The sequence below is a fragment of the Erinaceus europaeus genome, chromosome 7, assembly GCF_950295315.1.
Source record: "Erinaceus europaeus chromosome 7, mEriEur2.1, whole genome shotgun sequence".
Lineage (NCBI taxonomy): Eukaryota > Metazoa > Chordata > Mammalia > Eulipotyphla > Erinaceidae > Erinaceus > Erinaceus europaeus.
In genome coordinates this window covers 74,919,883-74,937,993 of record NC_080168.1, presented here as the reverse complement: position 1 = coordinate 74,937,993, position 18,111 = coordinate 74,919,883, and the positions used below count along the sequence as shown (strand labels likewise).

Here is an 18,111-nt window from a genome sequence, read left to right as displayed (position 1 = left end):
TATTTGAGATCCTCCAGCCAAAATGTCATTTTATGTACTTTACAGACTCCATCTGTGTCCCCGGCTTTGATCCAGGGCTCAACATGATGACTGGGATCACCCCCATTAACCCAATGATTCCAGGCCTGGGGCTGGTCCCACCTCCACCGCCAACAGAAGTGGCTGTTGTTAAAGAAATAATCCATTGCAAGAGTTGTACTCTTTTCCCTCAAAATCCAAGTAAGTGACACTTGTTTAAAATATGTGCCTCTCATTTTAAATTCTTTTTTTCTGAAAACAGTATCACATTCATTTTCAAGTGTGAGTCAGAGGAGACCCATTGGACAGAAGGGCTGTGTGTCTAGATTAGCAAAAACAAGGTTGAGCTGGAGCTGAACTGATGCTCAGAATGCAGACACCCTGAAGGATTTGGAGCTATATTTCCTGTGCAATGAAGTCTACCATTTTCTACAGAACACTGTGTAAAATATGTGAGCACGCCCATTCAACTTCACACATGTGGGAGAAAAATTATAAAATGTGTTTTTTGCTAGATGGAAAATTGCATTAATTTGGTACATAGCCATTTGGGAATGGGGGGGGGGGGAGCAGGAGGAGCTGTGTCTCAGCATTTCTGAGCCAAACTGCATTTGCTCAGAGGAGAAATACATTTGATGAAATAAATAGGCCAGAATTTTTTTTTTTTTAATTTAGCCTCAGATACCAGGTTTATGACCTTAAACAGCTAGGTTGTAAAAATATTCATATTAATCAATGCTACCTTATTTAAGTGGACTTTTTCAGAAGATTGCTTTACTAATCTACATATAAACTAGGTAAAATGTTGTGACAGTGTATGTTTTATCTCTTTTACACAGTCTCCCCAAATTTGATAGTTGACTCATTTAAATGTGAATACTGAAAAAGTGTTTTTTGTAGGCTCTACATTTTCCCAGCCAAGTAAGAGCCAGACAGGCTTTCAGGTCCTGTTGCCTGTGTTCTACCTTGCTGCTCCATTATTCCTGAGCAAGACAAAACAGATAACAAGCACAGGTTTTTCATCATGTTGTCATTTCATCATGTTTTATACTTAGTGAAGTTTGTTTTCCGCCTGCTTTCTGAGCTTCTGTATTATGAAAGAGAAATGAAATTATGCTAACACTTACTTTATCTTTGTTCATGGACAAGCCACTCTGTATAGAAGTGAACACAGAAAGTAAAGAAAGATGGTGGGGGGGGGGGTGCAGGGAAAGGAGGGGAATTGAAAAACAAGGCAGTCTGAGATGGGTGTGTGTCAGTAGAGAACGTCATCATTGCACAAGCTGGAAAAAGTTTCTACTCTTGAGTTTTTGACAGGGAAACCAGAGGAAAAAAAATGCAAACAAATAAAAGTCAAAACCCCTCTTTTTGTTGTGATTATTAGATCTTCCACCTCCTTCCACAAGAGAACGACCTCCTGGGTGTAAGACTGTATTTGTTGGAGGATTACCAGAAAATGCTACAGAGGAAATCATTCAAGAAGTCTTTGAGCAATGTGGTGATATTACAGCGATTCGGAAAAGCAAGAAGAATTTCTGTCACATTCGCTTTGCTGAGGAGTTCATGGTTGATAAAGCCATTTACCTTTCTGGTACTTTGCATTACATAAGGGGATTTCTAGGCATTTGTTCTGTTTTGTGATGTTAATATGAGCTTATTCCCCCTTGGCCTTAATGCTTACAGTTCAGGGGTGGAAAAAGAGGAGTCATGCACCTTTTTCTAGGCTGCCAGAAATTGGATGTGCAGTCCAAATATGCCTCACTGCAGGAAAGGTTCTAGTCTTTAGGATTTCACTGCATTCTAATTGATGTTCTCAAGTGCTTATTGGATGAAAAGCAATACTATGAGTAGGGAGAACCATTATTATTATTGGATGGACTTTTCTAGGGAAATAAAACACTCAGCATAATCAGATTTTTTTTTCAGTAGTGGTGCACTTTCTAGAGACCAAGTTCCTATGTCAAAATCAGTGGTTGGCACAGGGTAGTTGTATGTCCTGGGGAAAGTCCAGCTCCAGTGCCCCATGATCCCTACTTCTGTGGTGCCAATTAACACATGCAAGTTGTTCAAAAGCATCTAAAGTCAGACCTAATGCTACCTACCTTTCTGTGGGTGTTGGAGTGAGAGTATGGAATCTTCCAACAAGACCACTGTCAGGCCTAAGAATTATAGCTGTGGTACTGATATGTGTCTCTACAAAGACTTGTTTTCAGATTCAACTTATTGCCCTTCCCTCACACTCTCATGAGCATATATCAACCTGTCACTGTCTGTACTAACCCCCTGTTCCTGGGGCAAAGTTAGTGGGGAGAGATAAGAAAGAACCCTGCCCTACCAAACCTGAACATTAATGCTAGATTTACTTAATTTTTGCAGTCAGCATCAGTTAGCATAAAATTCTCTTGCAAACCCCAGAAGCCTTGGGCTTTATCCAAGAGAGACTTTCCTTAGCTAGATAGTGTTGTATAGAACTTTAAAAATCCTTATTCCAGTCTCACAAAGTAAAAAGCAAAACCTGAAAGCCTTCCAATATGGAAAAAGAAGACAAAGCACAGAAAATATCATTTTACAATATGCAAAGTGGTAGGTTTTACTTGTCACATGTTCTTGAGCTACAGTATCAGTGTGAGATAAAATTAGACAATTTGGAAACTCTGGATCTCATGCCCCTGGCTTTCACATATCTTAAACAAGATAACCTTTCTCTGAGCCTCCTTTCCCTCATCTGTGAAACCTAGATAGTGAACTATACTACCGACTAGGAGTGTAATGAGGAGTGCTTCAAAATAATGGCCAGTGAGTGCTGAGCACGCATCTACAACATGGATGCTACTCAATAAATGGTCTTTTTTTTTTAAAAAAAATTATTTATAAAAAGGAATCATTGACAAAAACCATAGGATAAGAGGGGTACAACTTTGCACAATTCCCACCACCAGAACTCTGTATCCCATCCCCTCCCCTGATAGCTTTCCTATTCTTTTTATTATTATTATTTAAATCTTTATTTATTGGGTAAGGACAGCCAGAAATCAAGAGGGAATGGGGTGATAGAGAGGGAGAGAGACAGAGAGACACCTGCAGCCCTGCTTCACCACTTGCAGAGTTTTTCCCCTGCAGGTGGGGAACGGATTCAAACCCACATCCTTGCACTTTGTAATACATGCACTCAACCAGGTGCACCACCACCTGGCCCCAGCTTTCCTATTCTTTATACCTCTGGGAGTATGTACCCAAGGTCATTGTGGGATGCAGAAGGTGAAATCTTTTTAGATAAGTGTTTTTGGCTCCTTAGAATATATCCCTAGGAGAGGAATTGCATGGTGATAGGGAAGGTCCATTTCTATCTTTCTGAGAGTTCTCTAATCTGCTCTCCATAAGGGGCTGGATCAATTTACATTTCCACCAACAGTGCAGAAGGGTTCCTTTGTCTCTAGGCTCTTCCATTTTTTGTCACCAGAGTTATTGCTGGGCTCGATGTCTGTATGACTGTACCATTCCCAGTTGGCAATTGCTTTCCCTCTAGATAGTGGAGAGACAGAAATAGAGGAGGAGATTAAAAAGAGAGACACCATACAACCACTCCACCAATCGTGAAGCTTCTCTATAGTAGACATTCATGTGGTGTCTAGCAACTCAGACTCAGGTCCTTGTACAGATGAGCCATCTGCTGGCCCCAGAGTTTCTGGGCTCTTGCCTGGCCCCTTATGGGGAGGCTGCAGGATCAGAAAGACCTGAAAGACTAACTGGAAGGTTGGGGCAGAAGGAAGCAGCCTTCCTGCAACTCTAAGCCCAGCTGGAAAAATATCTAATTTTAGGTCCTGGTTCATATTTGGAGACCAAGTTAATTTTAGTCAGTCTCATCAGAGTCTGTTTTAAGGCCTTAATGATGATTTGGTAAAAGAAGGGCTAGTTGTGGGAGCCAAAAATATCTGAAAAGTGATGGTCTGGACACAAGTAGAGGAAATATCCTTGGCCAGTTAGGACAGCTGGCCAGTCTTAGGTCATCCTGCCTGCTAAGCGCTGTGGACACACCACCCTTGCCTACTGACTCATTAAGCTTCTGGAGCCCATGGCCAACATACACAATGCTTTAGCATTATTTCTGCTCAACTGAGCACTGCAGTGTCACATCTTCCCATTTTGAGATAACACCAGGAAGGGAAAAAGTCATAGCAAGAGTCAGATGTGAGATCTGTTTCCCATTTGTAACTTGTCAAAGGCTTGAAGTGCCTTACAGGGGAGAAGCCAACCTCCATGGGGATTTTCAGTGGAGTTTCTATCCTGAATGGTAAGATAACCCATTGAAATCTACCAGAAGATCTGGAAATCCTGTGCAAAGCTGCCTAGCACTTGATGGTAGTGTTTAGTTTGCAAAGCCCCTATACAACAAACATGCATGTTTCCTTCCCTCTTCTGATAGCCTCCAGCCACTGTGATCCTGCTGGGATCTGAATTGATGTTTTTAAAATCTGAGTCCCCCTAAATGGAAGAACAACCTCAAAGCCATGTCTTCTTCATTTGAAGTTGGGGTGCTGTCTGCATATGTTGTTATCTCAGATCAAGTCTCTGCTCCTAATCTCTACAAGTTGGAGAGCTCATGGCAAAACCCCCAGATTTCCAGGCCCCTTCTTGGCCTAACTCAGGGGCTTCACCTGGCTCCTTGGCCTTCAAAAGCTTCAGGACTAGTCTGTGTGGTGCTGCATGCCAGATGAGGCACCACAGGGCAGCGGGGACAGCAGGGCTGGGCCTCTTGATTGAAGGTGAAATACTCTTCCTGCGTGCCCTAGAGGATAAGTGGAAATAAAAAAGCAATGCAAAATTGCCTTGGTAATTGTGGCTTTTGCAGCTGCCCAGAGAAAATTGAGCAGCAGCATTTCCCAGGGAATAAAATGATGGCAGTGAGATGTCATGGAATTTACCTGATAGATCTTTTTAAACATCACAGATACTTTTTCTTTTAAAATGTTATTTACTGATTTGATAGGACAGAAAGAAATTGAAAGGAAAGGGGAAGATTGAAGGACAGAAAGAGTGATACCTGCAGCACTGCTTTGTAAGTCATGAAGTTTCCCTTGTGCAGGTGGGAAGCAGGGGCTTGACCCTGAGTGCTTGTGCATGGTAACACATGTGCTCAACAAGGTGCACCACCATGCAGCCCCATCCTCCTCTTTCTAAAAAGAATTTAAAAGGGCTCATGCAATAGAGTTACAGTCAACTGGAAATGTCAATAAAGGGCAATAGAAGGTAGAAGGGAGACACACTTGTCTCTGAGCTTCCTGGGAGTCAGGAGGAAGTAGGAGTTAGATGAGTGTCAACACTGCCTTAATGATGGGCAAGTGATACTCTGAGTCACCTCCCAGAGGTGTGTTTGTCCTTGTATTTCTAAGAGGCTTATTCTGGCAGTGATAACAGCTTCTCACCTCCTATGGGAAGGGTGTCCATGGTGAGAGTGGTCTCCTAGCTTTAAGGCCTGCACTAAACAGTGCCCTTGCCCACCTGACATTGTGAGATGACCAGCCTTTCCTTTGGTTCTAGGCTACAGGATGAGACTGGGATCCAGCACAGATAAAAAGGACTCAGGCCGCCTGCACGTAGACTTTGCTCAGGCCAGGGACGACTTCTACGAGTGGGAATGCAAGCAAAGGATGCGTGCCCGTGAGGAGCGCCACCGTCGCAAGCTGGAGGAGGACCGGCTAAGGCCGCCCTCCCCACCTGCCATCATGCACTACTCTGAACACGAGGCCACACTGCTGGCCGAGAAGCTGAAAGGTGAGCTCCTAGTGCTGGGTGTTTGCCCCATCCCTTCACACATTGACCTCACATGGAAGGCATGAGAAACCCTGGGCTTAGCATTCTCCCCAAATGTGTATACACCAGCACTCTTCAACATTCATGGAAAGAGAGGACAAGACTGATGGGCACAGACCTCAAAGTCTGCTGTCATCTAGGCCAGTGATGAAGGAGTCAGCTGATCTTCCCTATGGATGTGGACAGAGCACAGTTCTCTGCAGGAGTCTGGTCCACATCCCTCCTAGAACCTAGCAAAGGCATTGTGGGAGGTATTGGAAGATAGAAAAGAAATGCAGACTTGGGTTCCAGATCTCAGAGAGAGAGTTGAAGAGACAGACAGTCATTCAAAGACCTCTAGGATAAGCAGGGATGAACCGAGAGTATCTCATTTCTTCAAGTGTCCAACGTGCCCCTCTACTGTTGTTTATACTAAGGGAGATGAAGAGGTGGAGGCTGTAGTAGCTGTCCAGGTGGAGCTCAGTGAGATTTAGGGAGGGACCAGGTATTGGGGTTAAAAGGTGTTAATTCTGTTCCATTGTAATTAAAGTTGAGTAACCAGAGCAACACTTGTGTATTTGTTCAGGCAAATAATAGACCCTCTTCTGTGATTAGACATGCCAGGATTTAATGGGAGAACGTAGGTCACAGTCACTAGCCACACAGAGATATCTATCTACTCGTACAAGCTGAACTCTACTACAAAGCCAGTGATGCGGCCATTAGCCTAAATATGAGTAGCAGCATTGCAGGCTCTGGACAAGTGTGAGTAATAGCAGTGGAGATGTCAAGGAAGTTGTCACAGAGGAGACGGGTTTTGAACTTCATGGGATAAATGTAGGTTTCTGTTCAGGAGAAGAATGGAAGCATAGAGACATGTGAGTCAGAACTGGAGCCCTAGGAATGAGACACAAGGAAACAGAAAGCAATGAAGTATAGAAGGAAGAAGGCTGGTTGGCAGTCTGGGTAAATGCCGGAGCTGCAGCAGTACTTGTGGGACTAGGAGAAGGTTGGGCCAATGCTGCTCCCTCAAGGCAGCCACTGGATTAGGAAAGTTAGGAATTGTTCCATGATCCTAGAAAAGCCCTTAAAGATTTCTCTGGAGAGGAGATATGTGCTGGACCCTTCAAGTAACTAGAATATAGCTGTCAGTATATAAAGTGGATTGGATCATGTCATTGGAGGGGATACACAGAAAGCTAGTCCAAAACCCATTTTAGGATAAGATACTGGTATTTCTGTGCTTTACAAAAACTTACTTATTATTTATTTCCTTCTTCCTTCCTTCGTTCCTTCCTTCCTTTTTTTTCTTTTAACCTCTAGTTTATTGCTGGGGCTCAGTGCCAGTACTATGAATCCACTGCTCCTGGCAGCAATTTTTTTTTCCTGTTTTTCTTTTCCTCCTTTTTATTCAATAGGGCAGAGAGAAATTGAGAGAGAAAGGGGAGATAGATACATAAATAGATAGATAGGTAGATAGATAGATAGATGATAGATAGATAGATAGATAGATAGATAGATAGATAGATACCTGCAGACCACTTTCACCACTTAGGTGGGGAGCAGGGGCTCGAACCTGGGTTCTTAAGTAGATCCCTGTGCAGAGTACCATATGTGTGCTTAACTGGCCCACCCCCCCAAAAATTAATTTTTTAAAAAGATATTTTTTATCCCTCATTTTCTTTCCAGGGCTGAGGAACTCCTAAGCAGCTGCATTTGCTACCCAAATGCCCCACTGTGTCATGGAGTGCTTCTGTTTTTCATAGGACAGGTGCAGTTGGTGCAAATTCTGCTGTTCTTGGAAGGGGTGTCTTACAGATGTGGATGCCTTGGCTGGGATAGTGCTTTAGTAACAGGCACAGAAAATGTAGACGCAAGCATCTCACTCTCCAAAGTAGACTATAAACTGTAAGGAGTGGTCAGAATGAGAAAGAGCAGCATTCTCAACCAGGAATGTTAATTCTGGAACAAAATAAGAATATCCAATGCATTGTAAAATGTCCACTTATAAACTGCAGAGACACCACTGCATTTGGGCATGTGCATACCTAGTAGTAACAAGCATTAGCCACTTGGCTATGAGACCAGGAATTTCCCAAATGTTTGGTATCTACATTCTGTTATTTTTCTAAGAAGGGCATACAGAAGTATCTATGCAAGTAAGAGAAGTGTGGCACTTCCTTTCCTGTTAGAGGATAGCAGATTGGGATGTCAATGTGGTAAAGGAATTTGTAGGCCTTGCCATTTCAAAAATATATATTTATATAGATGAGTATAATTTGCAGATTTTAGGAGCTGCACCTTTGCCAAGTACTGTGTGATCCCTCAAGGAGAGAACAGATTGGAAATTTTAATAGATTGCAGTTACAGTAGAATGAACTAGCTGGGGATACATCTTAGGCAACAGTCAGGTAATATCAAGCTTGACAATTTCAACCCAAGCACAGAGTTTGGAATATAAACAGCATTTAATTGCTTAGGAAATTGGCTGCCTCAGAGAGGAAATCCACTCCATGTTCCTTATAATACTGCTAAGCCAGCCCAGGAGGAGCCTAGGAAACTGTTTCCTGAAGATGATTTTATTGATGTAGTGATACAAAATGCAGTCAAGACCTACGGTAAGGAATGCAGGTCAGGAAAGAAATAGTGTAATTTGAAAATGCCTAATTGGGTTTCATTTTTCCCCCTCTCCTGAGAAATCTTGCTATCTTAGTTTTATTATGAATATTCTCCTACTTTTCTTCATGCCTGTTTGTTCTCACTATTTTCTATTTGAAAATCAGCTGTATTCAAAAAGAAAATCTGTATAAGCCAAGGCCATATTATGACCCTTGAGGCCCTCCATACCCTGCCCAGTACTGATACAGTGTGCATAGTAGTTCCTCAGTAGATCAATGCTGCCCTCTTTAGATGTTTGGCACTGCATCTGTTGCATCTCTGGTGAGTGGCACTACCAGGCATGGCCAAATATATAGGAAAGTGATAGGTACTTAGTTACTTTACAGCCATTCCATAAGTAATTTTTGACTTCTCCATACATCTGGCCCTGGGAGGGAGAAGAAACCAGCATAGGAGTCCCTGCCTCACAGTGTTTCTGTCTTTTGGATACATAACACCTTGTGCAGTGACTCTTCACTTACATGGAAACTGGCTTTAAGTGGATGGCACTTAATGAAAGTTGGTGTATTGTGTTCAATAGTCAGAATTGCTTTTTTTCTCTCACCAAGGTTATAAGAATAGGAAAGCTTTCAAGGGAGGGGGTGGGATACGGAGTTCTGGTGGTGGGAATTGTGTGGAATTATACCCGTCTTATCCTATGGTCTTGTCAATATTTCCATTTTATAAATAAAAAGAAAGAAAACTACACTGAACAAAGTGACATTACTCAAGGACCTCTGATTGACTCTTCTGTGAGTGGGGAGTGTCAAGTGCCATCCCAGGAGATACTCCAGCTAGGCAGTGGGGACTAAGACAGGAGGACCTCTGGGATGCCATAACCCTACTCAGTGGCCACTGGGCCTTCTGAAATCAGAGGAAACACCACACTGTAACTGAGTCATGTCTAAGGCACAGAGTACCCAGTGCCTGTTACACTAATACAGATTCTAAAACAGAAAATTAGCAGGCACCCCGTTGATTAGCTAGACATTGCTCTGAGACAATTCAACTTAATGAAGACTGACTGGAAAGTAGTTTCACACAGACTGAAAGTTTATAGTGGCTTTGAGAAAGTGAGCTCAATAACACTATAATTACACTTTATTGGAAACAGTAGCACCAGGCAGATGTGATAATGAATTTCAGTGCGTCTAACACACACCATCCACCCCTGGAGGAACCTGTGTTTGGACTGTGGATGGGAGAGATTGATTAGCCAGTGAGGAGAGATTATCTCCTAATTCATCAGGGATTGCTCCTGGCAAGAGCCTTTAAAAGTATTTTGTGTACTTTCTCCCCCTTTGGAAAACTGCATACAATTTTTCATTATGTTATGCAGGAGAGAGTCTCAGTCTGCATCAGCTAAGGTTTTGACAAAGCTTTTTAAGTAGTGCCCTTGGGATTCCCTGATGTGTCATTAAGAATCCAGCTCTCCTGGGACCACCATTCTGGATTCCCAGAATGGAGAATTCTGATTTTCATGCAGAACAGTGGGTGTCAGCCAGCCGGAGGTAGAGAGGGATGAGGTAGGGCCCAAAATTGCCAAGAAGCTTGCCAGTATTTACGGTTCCCGGAAACCAAAGATCAATGATGCTATGAGCCAAGTGGATGTCCTATTAGCTAAAAGCCAGGTTTCCTCCTTAGAGCACAGGAAATAGGAGACATAGGATTTTTTTTTTTAAAATAATATTTGTTTATAGAAAGGAAACACTGACAAAACCATAAGAGGGGTACAACTCCACACAATTCCCACCACCAGAACTCCGTAACCATCCCCTCCCTTGATAGCTTTCCTATTCTTTAACTAATAAAATTCTTAAAAGAGAGAGAATCACTTTCTTTGGTAGTATTGACCTTGACAGAGGCAAGTATAGGCCATTTCATTTAGAGATGGTTTGCTTGACTCCAAAGCGAGACTCTGACTGGGAAGTTACTGACTGCAAAGCAAACATGCCCTTTATGTTTCCCCCTTAATCACTTCATTTATACTAGACAGTTGGAGAGCTGGTGTGAGGTGAGGTAGAAGGGAGCATCAAATACTTGTATAGCTTTTCACACCACCTATGATTTAAGGTCAACCCTTTTGATCTTTAGCTGAGTAAATGAGAAAGTGAAAACTTGTTTAGTGGTGTCCACTGTGTAGGGACATATAGTAAAGTTTTAGGAATGTGGTGGCATCAGTGCTTTGACCATCCTAGAATTCCTGCTCCTCTCGAATCAGTATGTGACCATTGCCGTTTCCAGCTCTCACTGAAGTCAAATCAATGATGACTGTATAGATGCACTGTTCGCTCTGTGCATGTATGCATATGTTGCCCCCATTTCTTTAGAAAGACAAGCTTTATAGAATACTTGACTTTCTCTCTCTCTTGAGACATATTGTTCAAACATGGAATGGAATAACCTCTCCTATTGTTCTTTTTAAGACCCAGCCATATATAAGGGTATTAGTATACAGCTAAGTTCATATTTCATGACAATGGCCTGACTTTTATTCCATCTGCTGTTCTGAATATTAGGGATAGATATCCTTCTACAAACAAAGAGAAGGAGAAGTTACAGTAAGTCCTCACTGATTGCTGCCATCAATCTTGCAAATTGGGACTTCAAAGTATGGCCAAACTGATTCTATCAAGGTTAATTGATACAAATAAGATTTAAGCTCTTTCGATACATTTCTGGATAAAAAAAATACCATTGATTAGAGAAATAGCTTTCTAGATAGGGTGCCTGCAGTACTATGTGTGTGACAACTGAGGCTTGAGCCTTGGCACCACATGGGAGGTGCTGTGGTGATAGAGGAAGCTTTGGTGCTGTGGTGTCTCCTTCTCCGTTTCTTTCTCTCTAACTTTCTGGGAAAAAAGGTGGTGATAAGGGCCCAAGAGTAGTGGTGAGATCATGAATGTGTAAGGCCCCAGTTCCACAAAAAAAAAAAAAACCACCCTTCTAAATAAATATTCAAGACTTAGGCTATAGCTCACCTGGTAGGGTGTCTCCCTTACAAAGCATACAGCCCTAGGTTCAGACCCTGGCTCAACACAAGGAGCACCATGACACCAGTATCAGCAAAAACTCCACATATGGTGGAACAGAGCTGTGAAGTCATTCCTGTGTGTCCATCCCTAACCCTTTCTGTTGCTGTACCTGAAATAAGAGAGAGAGAGAGAGAATTAAAGAAGTCATTCACTTCAGGTAGATTATATGAAATATTCTTTAGCATATTTAAAATTCCCGGTGCCAATTGATATTCTCCAACTTTTAAGCATTGGATTTGCAGTTTTCATTATTAATGGCTGTACATCTATTAAGTACAATTTCAAGAACTATAACCTATGAAGGAAAAAACTCAGAGTGACCAGAAGACTGAATTATGTTTGGGAAATCTTATTCTCATGTTAGCACCTCAAACCTGGGGACAAATCCTGAATCAGTATTCACTACAGAGAACTACTGACACTTCAATCATAGGTCATGCAGGAAACTGTGTAAAGGTAGCATGGGAATACCCAATTCATCACAAGTTATAGAACACTTCCCTTAGCAAAAGGTATCAGGGCTGAATCTTGAGGGTTGCTCAGACGCAAGGGATGTTGAAGACCTGTGGGATGAGTGAGTAGTATGTGAAAAGTGTGGGGGGGGAGGGGTGGGCAGTTGAGAAGCAGAGGCTGGGTTTGACAAAGAAGGGGTTGTGGAGACCAGGGAGCAAACACTTCTGGCATTGTATGAGAATCCTCACTAGAGAATACCAATACCGGGCAGCACTTAACAATAAAATAGTCCATCATCTCGCCATAATACCTAATTTTCCCACTTCTTACATTGTAAAAAGCACATCTACACATTCTAGCTTTTCAATTGCACCCATGTTCAGAGTTCTGCCTAAGCATGTTCACAGAAAACACTCGGCATTTTATAAGTGCGTCTTTGATTTGATTTTTATGGGCAGTGCTAATTTCTTTCCACATGAATAGCTTTAATAATGCTGCAATCTAAACCCTGTTTAAATTAGTTTATATTGTCTTCTGTTTTCTCAGTTATCTGTCCACTGAATACAAAATTAAATTTGCAGTTGGGTGTTGAAAATAATCATTGCCGACATGGTCTGTTGTTATTCGGAGAGACTTGCTGGCTTAGTCTAACTTGACGTCACTTTTTACATGGCAGTAGATATTGATGAGTCTTACCAAATTCTGCATTAACTAATTTTTTCGATCTCTTCTGCATCTCTGTAGCACAATTATACACCAGGCTGCCAGTATTAAAAAGCTCAGAAATGAGAATGAAGTTGAGAGTTTTCAAAACTTTATGCATTTTGTAAAGTGAATGGAAGTGTACCCACTGTTTTGGTGCTGAAATTCTAGGAAGTGTTTTGCAGGTTTACTTTTTTAATTGAGTATTTTCAGTTGCTTGACCCTGTGGGTATCGTTTGCTTTTTCAAAACTACCATTTAACTGTAATCTACTGGTGAATATTTTTATTTTTTAGGTTATTTGAACAAACATATGCTTTTAAAAGGTGAGAGTGGTTTTCCTGATATTAATAAACTTTGGTGATCATGAGCAATAGAAGGAAAAACTACCGGTATGCCCTTCCTGCCCTGTACCCTCAACACTGAGTGCTGAAGAGTCCTCTTGCTCTGTATTCTGTGAAGATGAAAGTCATAGCAAAAGAGAAAAAAATGGGACAAGGAAGCAATACTTTTTTTTTGTTTTAAGAGTTAAAAAACTTCTTATAAACATTTTGTTTATTCCTGCTGTCTTTTCAGAGGTCCATTCTCCTAATGTATATTGGCAGAGAAAGAGGGAGAGAGTGGGAAGGAGTCAGAATTTATTCTGACTAACGGTCACGGTGGGCCTCTCACAAACATAATGCTAAATTATGGGCCTCTCCATGGACTGAACATAATGTTAAGTTGTATGATGGATTTTTATCTTACACAAGCTGCTTCAGCCCATGAAATGAGATAAGAAACTGCTGCAGCTGGAGTTCACTGAGGGTTGAACTCAGACTGAAATCCCAAAGTTACCCAAGTGGCAGGAGCCGGTTGTGACACTAAATGTGTGTGTCTGTCCAGGGTGGGGTTGGGAGTCAGATTTGCAGGTGGACATGAGTCCTCCACTGGCTGAGTACCTTGTGGGCATTTCCCAGGGCCAGTTATCTCTTCTTCTGAAAATGTGAGGGCAGAAAAGGGTACATTGGCACAGAGTCAAAGCTTTGATGCCCAACCCCAGGCTGCCTCAGCAGATGGCAGGAGAGGCTGGAGTAGAGACTGAGCAACATTTATCCATCCTAGTGGGTCCAGAAGAACTGCTTTCTGCCCTGGGGGATGGGCAGTGCACATCCCTCACACACTGAGCTGCCTTGGTCCTCTTTTCATCCACTACTGATGCATCCTGAGCAAGCCCAAGCAAGGAAGTTATACTTAGTCTGAGGGGGGCAGAGGGTGACTAGGGAAAAAGTAACTGAGACCTGTTAAAAGATGTTTAAGAGTTTATTTGAGAAACAATTGATTTAAATCAGGTAGTACCCAGTCTAGCAAAGAGAAAGGAGGTCTGAAGAGCTGTGTATAATGAGACATGTGTATGGGCAGAAAGGAGCTGGAACAGAGAGGTTATACTGAGCAGAAGGAGATGTGGTTATATGTTCAGGTCACTTTCCTTTAGCACATGCTGACCAGGTAATGAACTAGTGAAGACAATTTCTGGGAGAGCCAAAACTATAATTGAGAATTAGTTTAGTAATATGGGGTTTAGCATAAAGGACTCTACTTTAGGGAGTCAGGCAGTAGTACAGAGGGTTAAGCGCACATAGTACAAAGTACAAGAACTGGCATAAGGATCCCGGTTCGAGCCCCCACTCCCCACATGCAGAGGAGTCACTTCACAGGTGGCGAAGCAGGTCTGCAGGTGTCTGTCTTTCTCTCCCACTCTATGTCTTCCCCTCCTCTCTCTATTTCTCTCTGTCCTAGCCAACAATGACAACATTAACAATAATAACTACAACAATAAAAATAACAAGGGCAACAAAAAGGAAATAAATATTTTTAAAAAGGACTCTACTTTAGACCTATTGCTATTAACATTAACAGTGCTTTATTAGAGAATAATAATATTGTAGAAATATAACCACTGTGCCTCTAGGCAAAATTCACAAAGCACTGCATAAATGAAAGTTTTCTCCTATTTGTAAAGTATTAACAGCAGTGCTTGTTTAGAAAACATATGGTGAGTCAAGTAAGATCCTTTGTCAAACATGATCACTCTCTGTTCATCATTGGAGTGTGTGTGTGTGTGTGTACGCGCACTCGAGCGCATGCTTGTGTGTGCAGACAAAACTTATGTTTGCTCCTGATATCTGTCTATGAGAGAGAGCATAAGTGATACATAAAGGTTATTAAGTAAACAAGTATGAATTTAAATTTTCTGTTAATTTTGCTCCTTATTTTTAGAATTTAGAGTTCTACCTAGTTTACTTGAATCATGTAGACTAGTTTTCCATTTTTCTTCGATTACATTTCTCAGAAATAAAAAAAAGAATCCAGATGCAAGAGAGAGAGCTTGCTGGATGGGGTGCAGGCCTTACCATCACAACCCATGTTTAAGCTCCAGCACCATGCTGGGGAAAACTCTTTTTTAAATAAAAAAACATCCCTGGCTCAAATAAATAAACAAATACGAGACTTCTATCTCCAAGTCTGCCTGGGAAATATGTAATGAGCCTTCAGCAGTGGGATCGATTAATGTTGTAACAACTGACATACAGCTTCCTGTTCTAATTAACTTAATGACCACTTGTTTTTTCTCTACCTCCAAGCCATACAGCACAGGTGTGTTCCAGTAACCACTCCTAATAGGCAAGTCTGTTTTCTCAGAAATAATCCTTATCATTCATCATCATTCTCTTCTGTCCCTCTTTCTCACACCTGTCTTCTAATGCAAATACTGCCCACTTCCAGGGAAAGGTCCATTTCTGTTGAAAACAAGGAAATTGTCTCTTTTTTATAACTTAATTAAATATGTTATATTAAACCCAAAGGAAAATTAGTTTTGAGCTGTAGTAGAATAAGAATCAACTTAATCCTCCTATTTTCCTTGGGAAAGATCTCTCATGTGTCTACTAGTTTTAAAGTAATTTGATCTGTGTTCTGCATTTTGGCACTAACTCAAATGATTCTAATCAGACAACTAATATCACCATATTGTTTTTTGACCCCAGAGCACTGCTCAGCTCTGGAATATAGTGGTGCTAGGAACTGAATCTGGAATGTTGGAACCTCAGGCATGAATGCCATCTTGCATAACTGTTTTGCTGTCTCCCCCACCCTGTATCATACATCTTACAAATGAATAAAGAAATGAAATGAAAGCCACATAGGTTAATAACAGTTTTTCAAGATAATCTTAAGAGACATTAGAGTTTGTGGAATAATGTGGTTGTACCACAATCCAGAGACGTTCCCAGATAGATAGATCATTCCCCTAGAGCTGAGTTCATCTAGTTGTTAGATCAGAGGTAAGCCACCCCTTGTTTCTCGTATGATTTCATGGTGTCACAGAGTTAGATGAGAAATAAGAAGTTAACTCAGATAGAAGGGCAATTCATTTCAAGAGACCTGTAATTTATCAGCTTCTGAAAAATCGAAAATAGGAGGGGCCAAGCTCCATCTTTTGAAAGGAGCCAAAGTGAAGTCTAATTTCCTGCTTCTGCATGAGTCAGACTCACGTTTTCTTTTCTAGATGACAGCAAGTTCTCAGAGGCTATCACAGTGCTGCTTTCCTGGATTGAACGTGGGGAAGTGAACCGGCGTTCTGCCAACCAGTTTTACTCCATGGTGCAGTCGGCCAACAGCCACGTTCGCCGGTTGATGAACGAGAAGGCCACCCATGAGCAAGAGATGGAGGAAGCCAAGGAAAACTTTAAAAACGCCTTAACCGGGATCCTTACTCAATGTAAGTCAAATTGGGGGGCTGTCCTTTTGTTATGGTTTTTACTTTTTTCTTTTCCTTTTGTTATTGTTTTATATTTGTATTTGGGGGTAAGTAGTTCCCATTCTACTCCATACTCAATGGCACACCTCATATCCTATGTCATGTTCTGTGGCAACTTGGAAGAACATGGACCCTGCCCTGAGAGCTTACTTCAAGGTGAGCAATGTTTCTGTAGTTTTTCTTTAGCACACAAGCCCTGCCAACAGAGCAGGACAGCCACCCTTGACCTTCAGCTTTGGGCTGTCCATACAGACCCAGGGTCCTCCTAGCTCACTGTAGGAAGCAGACCCCGAACACACTGTCCTTGTTTAGGAAGAAGGTATGGTCAGAAACACTCCTCTTCAGGATCCTTAATTTGAGGTGAGCTTTAGCTGTCAGTGGGGGCAATTTGAGTTTTTTCTTTCTTTTCCTGCATAATTATCTTGTCCTTTCTTTATCTGGAAAGCAAATTATCTGAACAACTTTACACTGGTGATTTTTCCTGTTCAGATCTTGACTTAATGAAGGGGTGTTAAGTGGGGTCTTCTCACAGAACAATAGTCAGGGTAATTATCCAGGCTCTATTCAAAAATGGGCATATAATTTTAAAAGAGCACCCTTGCCTGTATCTGTGCCTAACGTCACAGCAGCTTAATGCATCATAGCTGCTGACGTCTTCTCATTTGGTAAAAGACATGAGTGACACTGTGACAAAGATGTGCTCCAGGTTCAGGATCCCAGAAAGACTGGCAGAATATGCAATTTGCACATTCATTCTGAGAATAAGTATTATTTTAATAGCATATGTGCCAAAATGCCCATCACCTCTTTCATCTGTAGAAATCAAAAGAATAATGTATCTGTTAGATGGACTGAGAGGAGCATAAAAAACAAGATTCTAATTTATGAAACTGTTTGCTGTGACTCCAGTGTCAAAAGACCATTTTTTCTAGCAGTGTAGAACATCGCATAAGAAACTCCCAAACTCAACCCCAGTTCCCTCCATACTGAAGGATGCTTTAGAGTTGTGGTGTCTTTCTCTTTGTCTCTGTGAATCTGACTCTTTCTATCTGAAATAAAAATTGGAGAGGAGAAGCACAAGCAACAGTAAAGACAGACAAATAAAAACAGGAATGAAGGACAAGGAGAAAAAGAAACTCTAAGGCGGGCAAGATGGCATAATGGTTATGCAAACAGATCCTTATGCTGAAGTTCCAAAGTGCCAGGCTCAGTCTCCTGCATCATCAGAAATCCAAGTTGAGCAGTGTTCTGGTAGGGTAAAAGAAACTTCAAACTTCCAAGCATAAACTCTGATAATTGACAAGATACCCTACCTTCTGTGGGAAAGAACAGGAGAGACTCACTCTGACTCATGCTGGTTGGTATCACAGAACCTTGCCTACTCCCCTCACACACACACACACACACACACACACACACACACGTTAAGGGATGACCCTTAACTCAGTGTCTCCTAACAGCTGCTTGATTTTGTTTTTTTATTTCTTATTTATAAAAAGGAAACATTGACTAAACGATAAGATAAGAGGGGTACAACTTCACACAATTCCCACCACCAGCACTCTGTATCCCCTCCCCTCCCCTGATAACTTTCCTATTGTTTAACCCTTTAGGAGTATGGACCCAAGGTCCTTGTGAGATGCAGAAGGTTGAAGAT

General features: G+C 41.7%; 1 protein-coding gene across 18 annotated transcripts in view; it reads left to right on the top strand.

Annotated features, from left to right (window-relative positions):
* The window catches only part of ENOX1 (ecto-NOX disulfide-thiol exchanger 1), a 772,227-nt gene that overhangs the window by 550,112 nt on the left and 204,004 nt on the right, over positions 1–18,111 (top strand). For all 18 annotated transcript variants that reach the window (XM_060194781.1, XM_060194780.1, XM_060194779.1 and 15 more), the window contains 4 exons: positions 46–219; positions 1,403–1,609; positions 5,557–5,790; positions 16,203–16,415. In XM_060194781.1, coding sequence (XP_060050764.1) covers positions 46–219; positions 1,403–1,609; positions 5,557–5,790; positions 16,203–16,415 — 828 coding nt within the window. The remainder of the gene's footprint in view (positions 1–45; positions 220–1,402; positions 1,610–5,556; positions 5,791–16,202; positions 16,416–18,111) is intronic.